The sequence below is a fragment of the Lithobates pipiens genome, unplaced genomic scaffold, assembly GCF_037356315.1.
Source record: "Lithobates pipiens isolate NorthernLeopardFrog02 unplaced genomic scaffold, aLitPip1_a1.2 Scaffold_13, whole genome shotgun sequence".
Lineage (NCBI taxonomy): Eukaryota > Metazoa > Chordata > Amphibia > Anura > Ranidae > Lithobates > Lithobates pipiens.
In genome coordinates, this window is record NW_027507718.1 from 85,425,474 (window position 1) to 85,445,617 (window position 20,144).

Sequence of the window (20,144 nt, forward strand, 5' to 3'; positions counted from 1 at the left end):
ACTCACTGTCACCTCCTTAGCAAGTATGCTCCTATCTTCAGTGAGGGCATCTGAAGTCCACTCAAAGCTCCTTCCAGGATACGGTGCTGCTGGCTACCCAGCATGCACCTTCCAATCTCACACATGTGCATTGCGTACAAAGCATGGCACTCTCATTGTATTGCAGAGTATACCCATTGACTCCTGGGATTGATGACACTTATATCCTAGGAGCCAATGGGTGGCCGGATATGACGTACCTCTCTGCTGTGAGGTGCAGCAGAAGTGCACTTGTCCAATCACCATAAGAGTTGATAAGCTTTGAAAAAAAAAACATTCTGTTGATTGATGGCAATGTGATTAGCGGGGGGGGGGGGGCTTGAACTTCAAGAATTGGGTGTAACTCTGCTTTAATAAAACAATGCATGTTCACAGTGCACAAATTGAGAATAAGCACACAATAATACATGAATTGTGAAAAAAAACTTACGAGTGAAAAAAAAGTCCATATGAAAGACCCTATCAAAGATGTGCTGGCAATTGTCTCTTCCTGAATTGATAAAGTTACCCAAAAGTCACTATTATCCAAAGTGATAATGAGGTACACACCAACTTTCCATGACCCCCTTAAATAAAGAATGGTGACAAAGCACTTATATAATCTCCTTTGACATTGAGGTTGCCCTCCAAACAGCCTCAGTGCTGAGCAGGGACACCGTCAGTTGTACACACATAAACAGATTCCAGCATAGTAATTCCTTTTAGCTATTTCTTAGAAAATAATTGCATACACGAGAAGGGATATCTTATTTTTGTGCTTGCTGCTTTAATCTTATTTTCTGTTTTTGTTTGTGCACAAATGTGTGGTTTTAAATGAATATGAATATACAGTATCTCACAAAAGTGAGTACACCCTTCACATTTTTGTAAATATTTTATTATATCTTCATGTGACAACACTGAAGAAATGACACTTTGCTACAATGTAAAGTAGTGAGTGTACAGCTTGTATAACAGTGTAAATTGTCTGTCCCCTCAAAATAACTCAACACACAGCCATTAATGTCTAAACCGCTGGCAAAAAAAAAGTGAGTACACCCCAAAGTGAAAATGTCCAAATTGAGCCCAAAGTGTCAATATTTTGTGTGGCCACCATTATTTTCCAGCACTGCCTTAAAACTCTTGGGCATGGCGTTCACCAGAGCTTCACAGGTTGCCACTGGAGTACTCTTCCACTCCTCCATGACAATATCACAGAGCTGGTGGATGTTAGAGACCTTGCGCTCCTCCACCTTCCTTTTAGCGTGGCAGTGGTCGTCTTGGAGGTGTGTTTGGGGTCGTTATCCTGTTGGAATACTGCCCTGCGGCCCAGTCTCCGAAGGAAGGGGATCATGCTCTGCTTCAGTATGTCACAGTACATGTTGGCATTCATGGCTCCCTAATGAACTGTAGCTTCCCAGTGGTGGCAGAACTCATGCAGCCCCAGACCATGAGACTCCCACCACCATGATTGACTGTAGGCAAGACACACTTGTCTTTGTACTCCTCACCTGGTTGCCGCCACACACGCTTGACACCATCTGAACCAAATAAGTTTATCTTTGTCTCATCAGACCACAGGACATGGTTCCAGTAATCCATGTCCTTAGTCTGCTTGTCTTCAGTGAACTGTTTGCAGGCTTTCTTGTGCATTATCTTTAGAAGAGGCTTCCTTCTGGGTAGACAGCCATGCAGACCAATTTGATGCAGTGTGTGGCGTATGGTCTAAGCACTGACAGGCTGACTCCCCCACCCCTTCAACCTCTGCAGCAATGCCGGCAGCACTCATATGTCTATTTCCCAAAGACAACCTCTGAGTATGACGCTGAGCACATGCACTGAACTTCTTTGGTCGACCATGGCGAGGCCTGTTCAGAGTGGAACCTGTCCTGTTAAAATGCGGTCTTGGTCACTAGCAGCTCAGTGTTAGGGTCTTGGTAATCTTCTAATAGCCTATGCCATCTTTATGTAGAGCAACAATTTTTTTTTAGATCCTCAGAGAGTTCTTTGCCATGAGGTGCCATGTTGAAATTACAGTGACCAGTATGAGAGAGTGAAAGTGATAACACCAAATTTAAAATACCTGCTCCCCATTCACACCTGAGGCCGCGTAGACACGCGGGGACTGTCTGCCGAAACTAAGTTCGTCAAACAGTCCGCTCAAACTTTTGAATGAACGAACACGCCCACACACGGCACTTTTTGAGCGGACAAATACGGCAAACTTTGTTCGTCGTACTAAGTCCGCGCAACTTTTGAAATGAACGGACTCGCCCACACACGAGGCATCAGTCCGCTCATTTCGAGCACGTGTGCAGGTAGGCGGGGCCCGCGACGGAGACGTCGCGGGCTCCGCCGCCTGGAATGTACTTAAAGGGGAACCCCAACGGCGAAAAAAATCGGCGTGGGGGTTCCCCCAAAGTCCACAACAGACCCTTGTCCGAGCACGCTACCCGGCCGGCCAGGAAAGGGGGGCGAGCGAGCGCGCCCCCCCTCCCGAGCCGTACCAGGCCGCGTGCCCTCAACATGGGGGGTGCCTTGGGGAAGGGGGGGGCGCGCGCCCCCCCCCCACCCCAAAGCACCTTGTCCCCATGTTGATGAGGACAAGGGCCTCTTCCCGACAACCCTGGCCGTTGGTTGTCGGGGTCTGCGGGCGGGGGGCTTATCGGAATCCGGGAGCCCCCTTTAATAAGGGGGCCCCCGGATACCGGCCCCCCACCCTATGTGAATGAGTATGGGGTACAATGTACCCCTACCCATTCACCTGTAAAATAAAAGTACCCAAAAAAAAAACACAACACACGAGATAAAATATTTTATTGCACAGCTCCGGGGGTCTTCCGTCTTCAGGGGTCTTCTCGCCGGACTCCTCCGCTATCTTCTTGTAGCTCTTTTGCTAGCGGAGGAGTCCGGCTTTCTTCCTCCCCGCCGCCGGCCTCTTCTCCCGACTTCGGGGGTCTTGTCCCCCTCTTCGGTTCTTCTGCCGGGCCACCGCGCCTTCTTATAGCTCTTTTGCAGGCGGTGGCCCGGTCTTCTGTCGCCGCCGCCTTCCGTTTTTCTGCCGGGCCACCGCGCCTTCTTATAGCTCTTTTAGAGGCGGTGGCCCGGTCTTCTGTCGCCGCTGTCGCCTTCCTTATATAGTGACAATGGGGCGGTGTCACATGGTATATGTCACATGGGTTGGTCACATGGGTTGATGTCACATGGGGACTATGACATCGTAAGGGGGCGGGGTCACCATGTGACCAACCCATGTGACATATACCATGTGACACCGCCCCATTGTCACTATATAAGTGGCCGCACAGCGCGGCTCTGGCATTCCGGCCGGAGAGAGCGACGTGTCAACATCTCCTGGAGAAGAAGAAGAAGAAGAAGAACGGAAGGCGACCGGAAGGCGACAGCGGCGACAGAAGACCGGGCCACCGCCTCTAAAAGAGCTATAAGAAGGCGCGGTGGCCCGGCAGAAGAACGGAAGGCGGCGGCGACAGAAGACCGGGCCACCGCCTGCAAAAGAGCTATAAGAAGGCGCGGTGGCCCGGCAGAAGAACCGAAGAGGGGGACAAGACCCCCGAAGTCGGGAGAAGAGGCCGGCGGCGGGGAGGAAGAAAGCCGGACTCCTCCGCTAGCAAAAGAGCTACAAGAAGATAGCGGAGGAGTCCGGCGAGAAGACCCCCGAAGACGGAAGACCCCCGGAGCTGTGCAATAAAATATTTTATCTCGTGTGTTGTGTTTTTTTTTGGGTACTTTTATTTTACAGGTGAATGGGTAGGGGTACATTGTACCCCATTCTCATTCACATAGGGTGGGGGGCCGGTATCCGGGGGCCCCCTTATTAAAGGGGGCTCCCGGATTCCGATAAGCCCCCCGCCCGCAGACCCCGACAACCAACGGCCAGGGTTGTCGGGAAGAGGCCCTTGTCCTCATCAACATGGGGACAAGGTGCTTTGGGGTGGGGGGGGGTCGCGCGGCCCCCCCTTCCCCAAGGCACCCCCCATGTTGAGGGCACGTGGCCTGGTACGGCTCGGGAGGGGGGGCGCGCTCGCTCGCCCCCCTTTCCTGGCCGGCCGGGTAGCGTGCTCGGACAAGGGTCTGTTGTGGACTTTGGGGGGACCCCCACGCCGATTTTTTCCGGCGTTGGGGTTCCCCTTTAAGTCCATACCAGGCGGTGGGGCCCGCGACGTCTCCTTCGCGGGCCCCGCCTACCTGGAGACGCGCTCGAAATGAGCAGACTTTCCTCCGAGCGGGAACAGTTTGCTCATTTCGAAAGTGGCCTACACACGGGCGGACTGTCCGCTCAAACCAAGTTTCAGCGGACAGTTTTTCGGAATTTCCGAAAAACTTTGTTCGTCAAACTGTCCGCTGAAACTGTCCGCTGAAGCCCCACACACGAGCGCACTGTCCGCTGAAACACTGTTCAGCGGACAAAGTTGAGCGAACAGTCCGCCCGTGTGTACGCGGCCTGAGACCTTGTAACGCTAACGAGTCACACGACACCAGGGTGGGAAAATGGCTAATTGGGCCCAATTTGTAAATTTTCACTTAGGGGTGTATTCACTTTTGTTGCCAGCGGTCTAGAAATTAACCTCCCTGGCGGTATGATTATTTCAGATTTTAGGTGCTGAAAGCGGTACAATTATTTTGTATGGAAATTTGGCGTTTTATATTGTAGGCCTGATATTCTTAGAAATAATTCACTTAAATCTGTCCAAACAAGAGTCTAATAGACATTCCGGGTATGATAAAATTTGAAATATGAAATCATAAATTATATATATATATATATATATATATATATATATATATATATATATATATATATAAAAAAATAACTATAAATAATTATAAAAAATAATAATATAATAATAATAAAAATTTATCAATAATGTAATCAAATCAAAAACACTGAAATATGCTGAGTTGCAGAATTGTCGCTGTCATTACTTAGTGTTTTATGACGAATTTCCCCACAAATTACTATCGCTCAATTCTGCGAGTATTTATAATATAAAACTGTATGCAGGGCACTATACAAACAACTAGGGGCAAAGGGGATGTGTAATTATTTGATACAGTACTGTAATCTGTAAGATTACATTATACTGTATCTATACTGTGTTTTTAACTTTTTGAATTTGGCGCCGAACACCGTCCCCGTGCGTCGCAACGCTCACAGGGAACGGAGCTTGACACTGTGACAGATTGAGCGGAGGACGGCTCGCAGATCACAGCGGGGGGACATCGCTGGATCCAGGGGACAAGGTAAGTAAACCCTTTCATGGATCCAGCAATGCGATCCCGAGTCTGGCTCGGGAATACCGCTTATGGTATTTAAATCTTACCCCGAGCCAGACTCGGGAATACCGTTAGGTAGGCTACTGGCTGTGTGTTGAGTTATTTTGAGTGGACAGCAAATTTACACTGTTATACAAGCTGCATACTCACTACTTTATATTGTAGCAAAGTGTAATTTCTTCAGTGTTGTCACATGAAAAGATAGAATAAAATATTTACAAAAATGTGAGGGGTGTACTCACTTTTGTGAGATACTGGGGGTTATTTACGAAAGGCAAATTCACTTTGCACTACTACAAGTGCACTGCAAGTGAAAGTGCACTTGGAAGCGCAGTCACTTTAAATCTGAGGGGAAGATCTGTAAGGAAGATCTGAGGGGAAGATCTGAAATGAGGGGAAGCACTACTGATTTTATCATCCAATCATGTGCAAACTAAAATGCTGTTTTGTATTTTCTTTGCATGTCCCCTTCGGATCTACAGCGACTTTACTTCCAAGTGCACTTGTAGTGCAAAGTGTATTTGCCTTTAGTATATAACCCCCACTGTATATAAAATATAAATTTTAGATGTATTGATTGACATATCAAAAATCCTGACTACAGAGCAGTCATTTAAAAGTTTAGCATTAAGAATTGCTACAGATGGAATACATGTTTGTTTTTACTTTCAATAAAACATTTCCGGGACACCAATTAAAAATGCAAATGTAACCTACTACCTTTAACTATTCTTTTCACTGAGAGCTTCCATCATAGGCCCAGACCAGACCCAGTAAGCATTGCTTCATTTACATTCAGCCATCTGTAGTCTACACTTCTCGCCACTTCAGTTTACCTGCAGGATTTCTGCATTGTGGAATGGCTTTCCACAGTTGACTGGTTAGACTCATATGGGATGAAAGAACAGTTGGGGTTTAGACAAACTTGTATTCTGTATTCAGATTGCTTTATTCTGCATTGCTTGATATTTTATATTTAGTTATTTGATGTACTTTCTAAGAATACAGTGGGATATAGAATCTATTATTTATTTCTCCCAGCAGGGAAGACATAAAGTTAAATAGGTGCAGTATTGTTTAGGAAGATAATATGTGTACTTATCTTTTAATTCAATTAGTTATAAAACATTCAGGGGCAAACCCACCCAAAATTAATATTTCAGTGTGCTAATATACTCAAATCTTAAATCGCCATACCTCTGGAATTTTTCTGGCAAGGGTTTTTTTTTTTACAAAGACTTTATCTTTTTTATGTTGCATACACCCAAATATGTTGCTGCTTAATCAGTGGTAGGCTTAGCTCAGAGTTTACACGTAGGAGCTAATTTACTGGAGAGTACAAAATCTGGTGCAGCTTTGCATGGTAGCCAATCAGGTTCTAACTTCAGCTTGTTCAGTTAACCACTTTCAGACCGGACCATTTTGCTGGTAAATGACCAGAGGTCTTTTTACACTTTGGCACTGCGCTGCTTTAACTGGTAATTGCGCGGTCATGCAATGTTGTACCCAAACAAAATTTGCGTCCTTTTCTTCCCACAAATAGAGCTTTCTTTTGATGGTATTTGATTGCCTCTGCGATTTTTATTTTTTGCGATATAAACGTAAAAAGACCGCAAATTTTGAAAAAAAATGATATTTTCTACTTTTTGTTATTAGAAAAATCCAATAAACTCAATTTTAGTCATACATTTAGGCCAAAATGTATTCAGCCACATGTCTTTGGTAAAAAAAAAGTCAATAATTGTATATTTATTGGTTTGCGCAAAAGTTGTCACATCTACAAACTAAGGTACGTTTTCTGGAATTTACGCAGCTTTTAGTTTACGACTGCCTATCTCATTTCTTGAGGTGCTAAAATGACAGGGCAGTACAAAACCCCCCCAAATGACCCCATTTTGGAAAGTAGACCCCCTAAGGAAATTGATAAGAGGCATGTTGAGCCCATTGAATATTTATTTTTTTGCCTCAAGCGATTGAATAATGACAAAAAAAAAATTTTTTTTTTTTTTTTACACAAAGTTGTCACTAAATGATATATTGCTCACACATGCTATGGGCGTATGTGAAATGACACCCCAAAATAAATTCTGCTGCTTCTCCTGAGTACGGGGATACCACATATGTGGGACTTTTTGGGAGCCTAGCCGCGTACGGGGCCCCGAAAACCAAGCACCGCCTTCAGGCTTTCTAAGGGCGTAAATTTTTGATTTCACGCCTCACTACCTATTACAGTTTTGAAGGCCATAAAATGCCAAGATGGCACAAAACCCCCACAAATGACCCCATTTTAGAAAGTAGACACCCCAAGCTATTTGCTGAGAGGCATGTTGAGTCCATGGAATATTTTATATTTTGCCACAAGTTGCGGGAAAATTACAAACTTTTTTTTTTTTTTTTTTTTTTCACAAAGTTGTCACTAAATGATATATTGCTCATGCATGCCATGGGCATATGTGAAATGACACCCCAAAATAAATTCTGCTGCTTCTCCTGAGTACGGGGATACCACATATGTGGGACTTTTTGGGAGCCTAGCCGCGTACGGGGCCCCGAAAACCAAGCACCGCCTTCAGGCTTTCTAAGGGCGTAATTTTTTGAGTTCACTTCTCACTACCTATTACAGTTTTGAAGGCCATAAAATGCCAAGATGGCACAAAACCCCCACAAATGACCCCATTTTAGAAAGTAGACACCCCAAGCTATTTGCTGAGAGGCATGTTGAGTCCATGGAATATTTTATATTTTGCCACAAGTTGCGGGAAAATTACAAACTTTTTTTTTTTTTCACAAAGTTGTCACTAAATGATATATTGCTCACGCATGCCATGGGCATATGTGAAATGACACCCCAAAATAAATTCTGCTGCTTCTCCTGAGTACGGGGATACCACATATGTGGGACTTTTTGGGAGCCTAGCCGCGTACGGGGCCCCAAAAACCAAGCACCGCCTTCAGGCTTTCTAAGGGCGTTACAGTTTTGAAGGCCATAAAATGCCAAGATGGCACAAACCCCCCCCCCCCCAAATGACCCCATTTTAGAAAGTAGACACCCCTAAATTTAGGGGTACACTAGTGAGACTAGGTAATAAATGGCGGGTGCCCTGAAACTATAAAAAAATAACTAACCAACCAGCGTCACCTGTAACAGTTATATGGTGATCACTGGTGAAAGGGTTAACTAGGGGGCAATCAGGGGGCTTTATGCGGTAGTATATGGGGGTCCCTGGCGCTATAAAAAGCTGCGGCGAACCTAAATACCTACCTGCCTAACTAGCGTCACCTGTGACACTAATACAGCGATCAGAAAAACGATCGCTTATTAGGCTGGGTTCACACTGGAGCGATGCGGGAACGCCACGAATGCGCGGCGGGTTCCCGCATCGCATGCCTCCCGGCGGCAGTTCACACTGCCCTATGCGAACTGCTGGGAGTGTCAGTGAAATGTTAATGACACCCCCAGATCAGTTCGCATATCGCAGTGCGATCTGCAAACTTGGATCGCATGGTGTGAACACCCATGCGATCCGATTCTGCTGCGGACCAAAAAAAGGGTCCCGTGCGAGTTTGCGGCGGGTGCGGCGGGTGCGACACGAATTCAGCCATACTATCTGTATAGCTGAACTCGAATCGCACAGAGATCGGATGTGATTTGCACTGCAGTGCGGTGCGAATCACATCCGTTCTCATAAACCGCTGCAATGTGAACCCAGCCTTAGTGACACTGGCGACGGGGGGTGATCACGGGGTTAAACCTTTATTGGGGGGGTTAGGGGGGTACCTTAGAACTAAAGGGGGCTAACCCTAACTGCCCTAACAGTTATTAGTCACAAATGACACCTGCCGGGTGATCAGGGGGTTAAACCTTTATTAGGTAATAAATGGCGGGTGCCCTGAAACTATAAAAAAATAACTAACCAACCAGCGTCACCTGTAACAGTTATATGGTGATCACTGGTGAAAGGGTTAACTAGGGGGCAATCAGGGGGCTTTATGCGGTAGTATATGGGGGTCCCTAGCGCTATAAAAAGCTGCGGCGAACCTAAATACCTACCTGCCTAACTAGCGTCACCTGTGACACTAATACGGCGATCAGAAAAATGATCGCTTATTAGGCTGGGTTCACACTGGAGCGATGCGGAAACGCCGCGAATCTGCGGCGGGTTCCCGCATCGCATGCCTCCCGGCGGCAGTTCACACTGCCCTATGCGAACTGCTGGGAGTGTCAGTGAAATGTTACTGACACCCCCAGATCAGTTCGCATATCGCAGTGCGATCTGCAAACTCGGATCGCATGGTGTGAACACCCATGCGATCCGATTCTGCTGCGGGCCAAAAAAAGGGTCCCGTGCGAATTTGCGGCGGGTGCGGCGGGTGTGGCGGGTGCGGCGGGTGCGGCGAATGGCTGAACTCGAATCGCACAGAGATCGGATGTGATTTGCACTGCAGTGCGGTGCGAATCACATTCGTTCTCATAAACCGCTGCAATGTGAACCCAGCCTTAGTGACACTGGCGACGGGGGGTGATCACGGGGTTAAACCTTTATTGGGGGGGTTAGGGGGGTACATTAGAACTAAAGGGGGCTAACCCTAACTGCCCTAACAGTTATTACAGTCACAAATGACACCAATGCAAAAAAAAAAAAAAAAAATGACATTGGTGTCACTGTGACTGGGGGGCAGGGGTAATTGGGGGGGTGATCGGGGGGTAAAGGGGGGGTGTGAGTGTGCCTGGCATGTTCTACTGTGTGTGGGATGTGTTGGTGCAACTCACTGATCCGCTCTCCTCCGTGTCGGAACGAAAAATACCGACACGGAGGAGAGAATACATCACTTCCTCTCCTGTGTTTACATTACAGGAGAGGAAGTGATGTCACCGGGGATTTCCATTCGTCGGGAGCGATCGCGAGGGGGTGGCCATGAATGAATGGCCGTCCCCTCGTCCGGGATCGCTCCCGAACGAAAACCGACCGCCGCAGGCACCAGGCGGGGGCCCGATCGGGCCCCCGACCCGCGGGAGGCAAATCACGTACATGTATGTGCTTATGCCTGCCCGTGCCATTCTGCCGACGTACATCGGCGTGCGGCGGTCGGCAAGTGGTTAAGCTTTGACAAAAAAACTTAGAAGCTGATTGATTACTATGCAGAGCTGCACCAGATTTTGCACCCTCCGGATTTAGTAAATCAACCCCATAATGTAGATTAGGGATGGTCCCGATGTTCGAGTCAAACGTAAGTTCGACCCAAACATCGGGTGTTCATTTGCTTGCAAAGGAAACAAACATATGGTGCGTTCGCGGCAAATTCAAGCGACGCGGAGCGCCCCATAATGAACTACGAGATCTGCTGTGAGAGCCATGATTGGCTAAAGGCAGGGTGCCTTCAGCCAATCATGGCTCAGGGGGCTAAGTCCACACCCCACACTATATAAGGCTGCTTACACAGTGTTATGATTGAGAAAACGTTAGCGAGAAGCAGGTTAGTGGCGTGCAGGCAGTTCTATATATATATATATATATATATATATATATATATATATATATACTCTGCATTCAGTCTAAAAGCATTGGGCATTCTTTAATATGACCATTATTCATATATATATATATATATATATATATATATATATATATATTTATATATATATATATATTCATATATATATATATATATATATATATATATATATATATATATATGTGTGTATATATATGTATATATATATATATATATATATATATATATAGGTATTTTCCATTCCATAACATTTATTAACATAATATGTTATATTTTTTAAATTACAATGGTATATTTGTTCATTTCTTATAGTTAAGTATAGTGATTAAGTATATAGTTATCTGTATATACTATATTGTACACATTGTGAACCAACTCAGTTATATATTAAATATGCTTTTCTTTCTGCAGAACAAAACTGGAATTGTGTTTGAGGATGAGGTTACTTATTCCTGCAAACCTGGATATAAACTAGTAGGCAACCCTAAAAGAGTATGTCAGTCTAACAAACAGTGGTACAGTGAGTCCGCACCAAGCTGTGTTCTACTGAGCTGTGAAAAACCACCACCTATTAAACATGGATATGTTAAAGGAGCAACTATCGAAGTTGGTTCAAAAGTTGAATTTGTGTGTGATGAGGGATATGAACTTATTGGGGATACTAGTTGGACTTGCCAAAAAAATGGAAAGTGGGACAGAAAACAAGTGCCCACTTGTGTTCCATCAAAATGTGAAGATCCACCATTGTTAGAAAACCAGCTGGTCTTACAAGAAATAACAAGTGAAATAGGAGTTGTGAAATTTTCTTGTAGAGAGGGCTATGTTCTGCAGGGCTCCTCTGTGTTGCGATGTTTGCCTTCTCAGCTCTGGAATGACACTTTTCCTGTGTGTAAACTTGTAGTCTGTCCCCAGCCTCCAGACGTTGATTTTGGAGACCCAAATTTTGAAGAGCCAGAGTTAATGCCTACTTTTCATTACGGCAGCAAGGTGAATTATTCTTGTATGGATGGATTTTTACTTAAAGGAAAATCTGTAATATCATGTAATGCAGATGGTATATGGAGTTCCGATCTTCCAAGCTGTGTTCCTGTAGAGTGTCCTCAACCAGATGAAATTCTCAATGGAATTGTTGATGTTCAAGGACTTACTTTTCTCAGCTCAGTTCATTACACTTGCAAACCTGGGTTTGAATTAATGGGAAACACTAAATTAATCTGTGGAGCAGATGGTCACTGGATTGGCGAGATACCAGTCTGTAAACCTATCAAATGCCCTCCAGCCAAAGAAATTCCAAATGGCAGAAGTTCCTCTCAAAGCCTTCATTTTGGACAAACTGTAACTTACTCATGTAACAAAGGATTTAGGCTTAAAGGACAGCATGTTCTTACTTGTTTGGAAACAGGAGAATGGGATGCTGTTACCCCTAATTGTAAAGAGATATTCTGTGATCCTCCTGAAGCTATTGATAATGGATTTGTAGAGGGAGCTGACTATAGATATGGCGCTGTTATTATTTATAGTTGTATGCCAGGATATCAGTTGACTGGGCCTGCCATACAAACTTGTGAAGACTTGGGCTGGTCCAGTTCTGCACCGACGTGTGTGCATACAGACTGTGGTCTGCCACCCCATATTGACTTTGGTCAATATACTAAGGCTCAGGAATATATGTTGAATGAACATTTAAAGAATGAAATGTTTGATGGTGCAGTAACTACCCAAAATCCAAATGGCAATAACCTGCTGATCAATGAAGTCTCAGATTTCTTATATGGTACATATGTTTTATATACTTGTTATCATGGGTATGAAATTCTGGGTATACCACTTTTAGCTTGTCAGGAGGATGGAACTTGGAATGGAAGTGCCCCTGTGTGTGCACCTATAGAATGCAGCATACCAGTAGCTCCTGAAAATGGCATGGTACATTACACAGAAACAACACTTGATAGAACTGTGCAATACAAATGCAATTCAGGGTATGAACTTATTGGATCAGATAAGAGCACATGCTTGTCTAGCAGAAAATGGAGTAATGAAGTGCCACAGTGTGCTATGATCTTATGTAAGGTACCCAATGTAATTTTAAATGGATACACAGAAGCATTAAATTATTCATTTACGAGTGAAGTACATTATAAATGTGAGTTGGGCTTTAAATTACATGGACCAAGCATAAGAACATGCCAAGAAAATAAACAGTGGGATGGAGAGGAACCTATCTGCGTTCCTGTTTCCTGTGGGCAGCCACCAGCACTGATAAATGGCCATGTTTTAGGAACAGATTATAGTTATGGGAAAGATGTTGAATATGAGTGTCATGAAGGCTACATGCTTAAAGGAGACAAAAAGAGGACCTGTCTTGAAAATGGACACTGGAGTGGAGTAATGCCATCCTGCTCAGAGATCATATGTGAAAAGCCAAATGCTTTGAATGATGGAGAAATAGCTGGAATGGAATACGGTGTTGGAAAACAAATACTTTTTAAATGCAATCAGGGGTATGACCTGAAAGGTGCATCATTGCTTACATGTCAGGAAAATGGGACATGGGATGCGCAGGAACCCCTCTGTGAACCAATAGATTGCGGACCTCCAGAAGATATTTCACATGGTTTTCTTAACGGCTCAAGCTTTAGTTACAATGAACAGGTTCACTATTCATGTTTCTCTGGGTATGAGATACATGGAAGTGCAACACGACAGTGCTTAGCAAATGGTTTGTGGAGTGGAATTCCCCCCACTTGTCTACCTTGTGAATGCCCCAAACCTTCTATTCAAAATGCAGTGGTCATTGGAGAAGATTTTAGCTGTGGACAACTAATTCGATTTAAATGTCAGGATGGATTCAAGCTGCTTGGACCTTCTGAACTCAGCTGTCACTCAGCTGGAAAGTGGAGCCTGGGTTTTCCAGTCTGTGGTAAGGTCTCTTGTGGTACTCCACCCATTATTTCTCATGCCTTTGTTAATGGAAGCAGCTTAATTGCTAAGAATGCCATCTCATACAGCTGCGAGACTGGATATGTAATGCAAGGATTATCAGATCTCATCTGCACAGAAGAAGGGCAATGGAGTGGACTATATCCCAACTGTCTGTTGTTATCTTGTGGACCACCACCTGAACTTCCTAATACTTTTACAACTGGTGATTCTTATACCTATGGAAGCATTATTGAATACCGGTAAGAATAGTATATATATATAGAGTTTTAATTTGCATAACACAAATATGCTTGACAGGGCTGTACTTAGATATTATGCTACCTGAATAATTAGGGCCTTATGCAGAAGCACTGCCTTATTGCATGCAATCATTTTTGTAAAATACTAAAACATTCCAGAAGATGAAGCAGGGCATCTACTTTAAATTCACAGCTACTTTTTAACTACATGGAACAACAAATAAGAGACAAAAATGTTTCATGTTTCTTGACCTGTAATAAGCCGTTTTACTACTTCGAACATCTCCTGCATTCACAAGGTGTATATGCAAATAGCAAATGGAAAATAAAAAAGTGCCAAAATGTTCATGATAATGCAGCAGCCACTCCCTCACATACAGCTTTTCAAATGCATTAATACTTTGAGCATACCGCATACCACAGTATAATATTCCAGATTTTATTGTGCAGCATAAAATTACTTTTTAAACAAGATGACTTGTGGCCTAACCTTGAAATGTGCCTTCCTAAGAAGAAGTGTATCTTACGTGCCTGCTGCCCTTTATAAAATGAGGATGTTTAGTCTTAAAATAATAGTAGTGGTCTGCTCCATTTTGTTAAATTCACCTAGTTTAATCACAAAATGGGTGTATAGATTTTATCTCAGCCATGAAATGTTGATTCTGCATTCCACTGCTGTATAAAACATTTAGGATATGCCTTAAACTCTGTGAGGAGAAACACTAATGGCACGTACACACGATCGGAATTCTCATCGGAAAGCAATAAATAAACAATAAATCACATAGCATGGTATCTGGTATGTGCATTATATGTTTAATCTAGGGACAAACAGGTGGATAACCTATGGTTGACTTATTAGCTTACTCCTATTGTGCATATTGCATATATGGTGTTTGGATTTAGGACACTACAGGTTTGGCACACATTATTATATGAGCTGCTGTCTACACTTAGGTGTGTGTTGTTTAGTTTGGGCACCTGTGGAGTATACTAAACACATTTCTTTGGTAACACAGTTTTAAAGGTCAAATAAGTAGGGAAAGGGGAATGGGGAAAATTGGCACTTTAAATGAGGTCATAGCCTCCATCCCTATCATTATAAAGCATAAATTAAAAACAAGAACATGTCGGGACTTTATATGAAGCATGGGGTTAAGAATAAAAGACAAAGGTAGCTACTAGGAAAATTTAATTTATCTATCGAAAAAACCTGATTACATACATTGAATGAGGTACGCAGACATACATATTATTAGCATCGACATTTTTTTTACACTCATGGTAACTGATAATCAAAGGATTGTAAATGCATACCTCAATAGTATATATAAAAAAAGTTTTAAAGGGTTCTTGATGTATGCCCTCTGAACCTTGGGAAACGTATTAGTGATTGGATACTCCCAGTCCTCTCCTTCTCCCCCTCCACCCAGCCTTCTTGGTTTATTGTTGGTTGAGATGATTTCGGGGAAGAGTTGTGTCTGGAGGGAGTCCCTCCATAATTATAAATCATACATTTATATTTAAACATCATTGAGGTAGCGCATTTGACCCTATTTTTATATAATTTGCACATCCTCAGCCCTTTAGGGGGTTGTAGATTTAAGGGCGGCAGCAACCGGTTCTTTCAATCTAAGCGTGGCCTTGTATAATATAATTTCTCACAATTGAGAACATGCTATCAATTTTTGGTTGGTGGAAACTCGGACAGCTAAATTCCGATGGAGCATACACACAGTCACATTTTCCGATGAAAAGCTCTCATCGGTCTTTTTCTGGCTGGAATTCCGATAGTGTGTGTACGTGGTATTGGTCAGAGATATTGCCAAGGTATTTATGACATGTCTTAATGATTTTATAACCCAGGCCTGGCTAAACAGGCTGGGGTGGGTTATATAATAGGCCTCATTAGCAAATCTCTGTTTGTCAGTGGTCTGCTATGTCATGTTATGGAAGAATTATTAATGGCCATTTCTGAGGAGAAACAGAAGATCTTTTAAATTTTCAAAAATGTTCAGTCAATTTTAATGGCATATCGGTTGTAATTTCTCAGGATGTCTGTAGGCCAGAGGTGTATGAATTGTGCCTGTTTCCTACAGACAGAAATTTGAATGTAACTTATGCCACAGATTGGTGATTTTTTTTTAACAGAGTAAAGGTACCATTCATTTTTCTTGTTCAGTTTTTTAGAGTGTCTCAACCTCATTACTGTTACAATGATTAATGACTGTTTACTATGGTTTAGTGCATTTTGTCTAACTAAAGGGGCAGTTCCATTTTTAAGTGCATATAAAACCCCAGAGAAGTAGGAAGAGGTGAGTGACTTGTGTGTGTTCCCAATCCTCTAGTCTCAGAGGATTGCCCATAAGCTTTTGTATTACTATATATATGGGACAGTGAAGTAATCTTAGTGCATCTCAAAAGTGGAAGGTGTAAATATCTATGAGCATTTTTGTACCCTGCAGCTAGATTTTGTTGACTACAGAAGTGACTACATGTGGTTTCATTTGTATACAGTATTATTATTAGAGATGTTATTAATGCCTATAATTCTTCTTTAAGGTGCCAAGATGGCTATATAATGGATTCAAATACGGCAACAAAAACTTGTCTGGAAGATGGTTCTTGGTCAACAGAGGAAATTTTATGCATTCCCAGAAAATGTACACTACAGGCAAACACTGTAAAACTAAAGGCAGATTATGATATTAATAAAACAATAACTGTTGATTGCAAACCTGGCTATACATTATCAGGACCAAGTACCTCAACTTGTATGGTAAATTGTTTTTATTACTTTAATGTTCAAAGTAATTGAAATAAAATTGCATTTCTCGTAATTATATCTATAAAATGCACAAATAATGTTAATAATTGTGAATTAAACCAAATTTTTATTCTTGTTGGTTATGATGCAATAAACTTCCGTAGATGTTTAATTTTATTTCTGTGTAATAATAAAAGTGTAAACTTATTAATAAACAATGGGCAAGCCCGAGAAAGGTAAATTACTTTATATTACTTTAGAAATACACAGAATTTGCTGTACCATAAAATTAAAAGACAAATTCACCCATATATTTTTCATACAAAAATTGTACTGATATTGCATTGATATCATATCTGTGCAACGAGTATGATAAACCTGACCCTGTGGTTACTTTAGAGGTCTGGGTCAACAGGCTTTGGGCTTGTGTCGCTGGCATCAGTCCAGACACTTCAGATATCATTCAAAATTCATTGACAGGTGAATTTGAACTCACCTACCTGCATTTAACCTGCTTCAAGCTAATTTTACTTTCTAAGCCCCTGTACACATGGTCGAACATTCTGCCAACCAAATCCGTCGGATTTTGCCCGTCGGATTTTGCCCGTCGGATCTTGTCCGAAACTGTTGCATACACACGTTCGGACTAAGTTGTCGAAAACTCCGATCATTCAGAACGTGATGACGTAATTTCGTTACGATGGGACTAGTAGCCAATAGCTTTGATGTAGGAATTTGATCTGAGCATGCGTGGCACCTGGTCCGATCAAAATTCTCTACACATGATCGGAGTATGTCCGATCAAACCAGTTGGTCGGAAAATATTTCCAACATGTTGGAAAATTGGGTCAGACGGAGATTCGGACGGAATCAGTCCGATGCATACCACACACAGTCGGATTATCCAACGACACGGTCCGATAAGACGCATTCCGACGGATTCTCCGACCGTGTGTACAAGGCTTTAGACTTTATGTATATTGACATGAAAAACCAAAAAAACTGTTGGCGCTATATAAATCCTGTTTAATAATAATAGTAATAATAATAATAAGAAGAAGAAAAGTCCATCCACATAGGCACAACAAGTTGACATTAGTGATGTAAAGCATGCTGATCGAGATGCTAACATGTCTGCTGACATACCTTGCAGAGCTTCCCAGTGTACCCAAAGCCAGTGGCAAACTTTTGTTTATTGTCAATCTTAACCAGTTTTTTTCTGGTAAATGTGAAAAAAACAACACATTAATATAATATAATCTATTCATCAGTTAGTAAAGCTCTTTATTATTTTTCACATTTTCCTTTATCACCTGTCTCCTTAGCACTGTTGTTGTATAAAGCCTGTTGTATACAGAGAGCCATAGCTAAATCTGAACTTTACATAGACAAGTGATTGAATTAGAGGAGTAATGCCCTGTACACACGGTCCGACTTTCCAACGGAAAATTCGCGATCCGATTGTGTTGTCGGAAAACCCGATCGTGTGTGGGCTCCATCACATTTTTTTCGTCTGAGTATCCGACACAAAATTTGATGCCCTGCACACACAGTTCGGACTTTCTGATGGAAAATGTGTGATCGGATCATGTTGTTGGAAAATCCGATCGCGTGTAGGCTCCATCTGACTTTTTCTGTTGGAATTTTGGACACACATTTGAGAGCTGGATCTAAAATCTTCCGACAACAAAATCCAATCGTTTAAATTCCGATCATGTGTAGACAATTCCGACGGACAAAGTGCCACGCATGCTCAGAATAAATTACGAGATGAAAGCTATTGGCTACTGGCCCGTTTATAGTCCCATCATACGTGTTCTACATCACCGTGTTCAGAACGATCGGATTTTCCGACAACTTTGTGCGACCATGTGTATGCTAGACAACTTTGGGTCAAGATCCATCTGAAAAAATCCAACGGATTTTGTCGTTGGAAAGTGTGACCGTGTGTACAGGGCATTAGTCATCCTTTTCCCAATGGTTTATTCTGAGGTTTCCATCAATTAGAGCAAGGCTGAAAGCAGGGAGTTAAAAGGAGTTGCCAGCCATAAACCAAACGGTTCTAGTTAACATCTGCCTGATACCGGGGACCCTGTATGGCCCCAAAACACTATATGTTGCTTCTTCTGGTGGCTTTACAATAAAGTTAGATTAAGGAACCAACTATATATACAGACAGCCTGACTGCTAAATTCTTTTTCCCTTTTGCAGCCAGAGTCCCCCGGGATCATCATAGGGAACATATTAGTGTGCTGATGATATGCAGTCTATGAAAGGCAGAGATTTTATGCAGAAATACATATATTATACGTTTGAGTTCAGCTGACCAAAACACCATTTTTTTTTTTCGTTTAGACTGATGGTAACTGGTTACCTCCATTGAGTGATGACATATGCTCTCCGATATCATGTGAAAAGCCAGCAGCCCCAAACCATGGATCAGTGCTTGGAACGCGATTCCTGTACCAAGACACAGTTTTGTACCAGTGCGATGCCGGATATGAAATAGAGGTAAATTATTATTTGACCTAATTGATAATTCACGGTCTGTAATTGCATTTTGTCTGGTTAACTTCCTCTCCGTCCAGAAAAAAAAAAAAATCAGTTGATACTTTGGAGTAAAAAAATATTTATATTGCAGAAAAGACCTAAATAAATGCTATATTTCATTTTACTTTAATTATAAATTCACTCCTGTCAAACATGTAAAATTTCTGCAGTGGTAATCCAGTTCTTGTAGAATACATGATTCTGCAAAATCAGTATTTGCCCATATCACTGCACCCAGAAATTATATTTACAATACTGGTAGATTTGCAGAACCTGGTATGTTCTCTCTGTTATACTATAGACATACACAAGGATTGCAGAACTCAAATGTCTTTTCTTGTGAAAGACATGTCACAACATTTAAGGTGCATGCTCAGATTAAGGAAGTCATCAGAGCTTCACTTCAATACAAAGTGAAAATTCCCTTACAAAGTGAACAGCCTATTTGCCTTTAGTAAATTAACCCCCTTTGTGTTTGAGAGTAATTTAGTATATTAATCATGTTGTGTCTGAGAGTTATGCCACGTACACACAACTGGACTTTCCAGCAGACTAGGTCCGATGGTCTTCCCGACGGACTCTCGGCGGCGTTCTAACGGACTTTCCAAACGAACGGACTTGTCCACACATGAACAGACTAAGTCCGTTTCAAAGTCTGTTTGTTTTGAACGTGATGACGTAAACAAGACAAAACAAGGAAGTTCAATAGCCAGTAGCCAATAGCTGCCCTTGTGTCGTATTTGGTCTGTTGGATCAGCACACAGACAAACAGTTTTTTCCTGATTTTTAGTCCGTCGTAATTGTGTACATCAGATAGA

General features: G+C 42.6%; 1 protein-coding gene across 1 annotated transcript in view; it reads left to right on the plus strand.

Moving 5' to 3' along the window:
* Positions 1–20,144, plus strand: part of SVEP1 (sushi, von Willebrand factor type A, EGF and pentraxin domain containing 1) — a 481,292-nt gene that overhangs the window by 374,751 nt on the left and 86,397 nt on the right. The window contains exons 38-40 of the mRNA XM_077475265.1: positions 11,239–14,009; positions 16,572–16,788; positions 19,132–19,287. Of these exons, the coding sequence (XP_077331391.1) occupies positions 11,239–14,009; positions 16,572–16,788; positions 19,132–19,287 (3,144 nt within the window). The remainder of the gene's footprint in view (positions 1–11,238; positions 14,010–16,571; positions 16,789–19,131; positions 19,288–20,144) is intronic.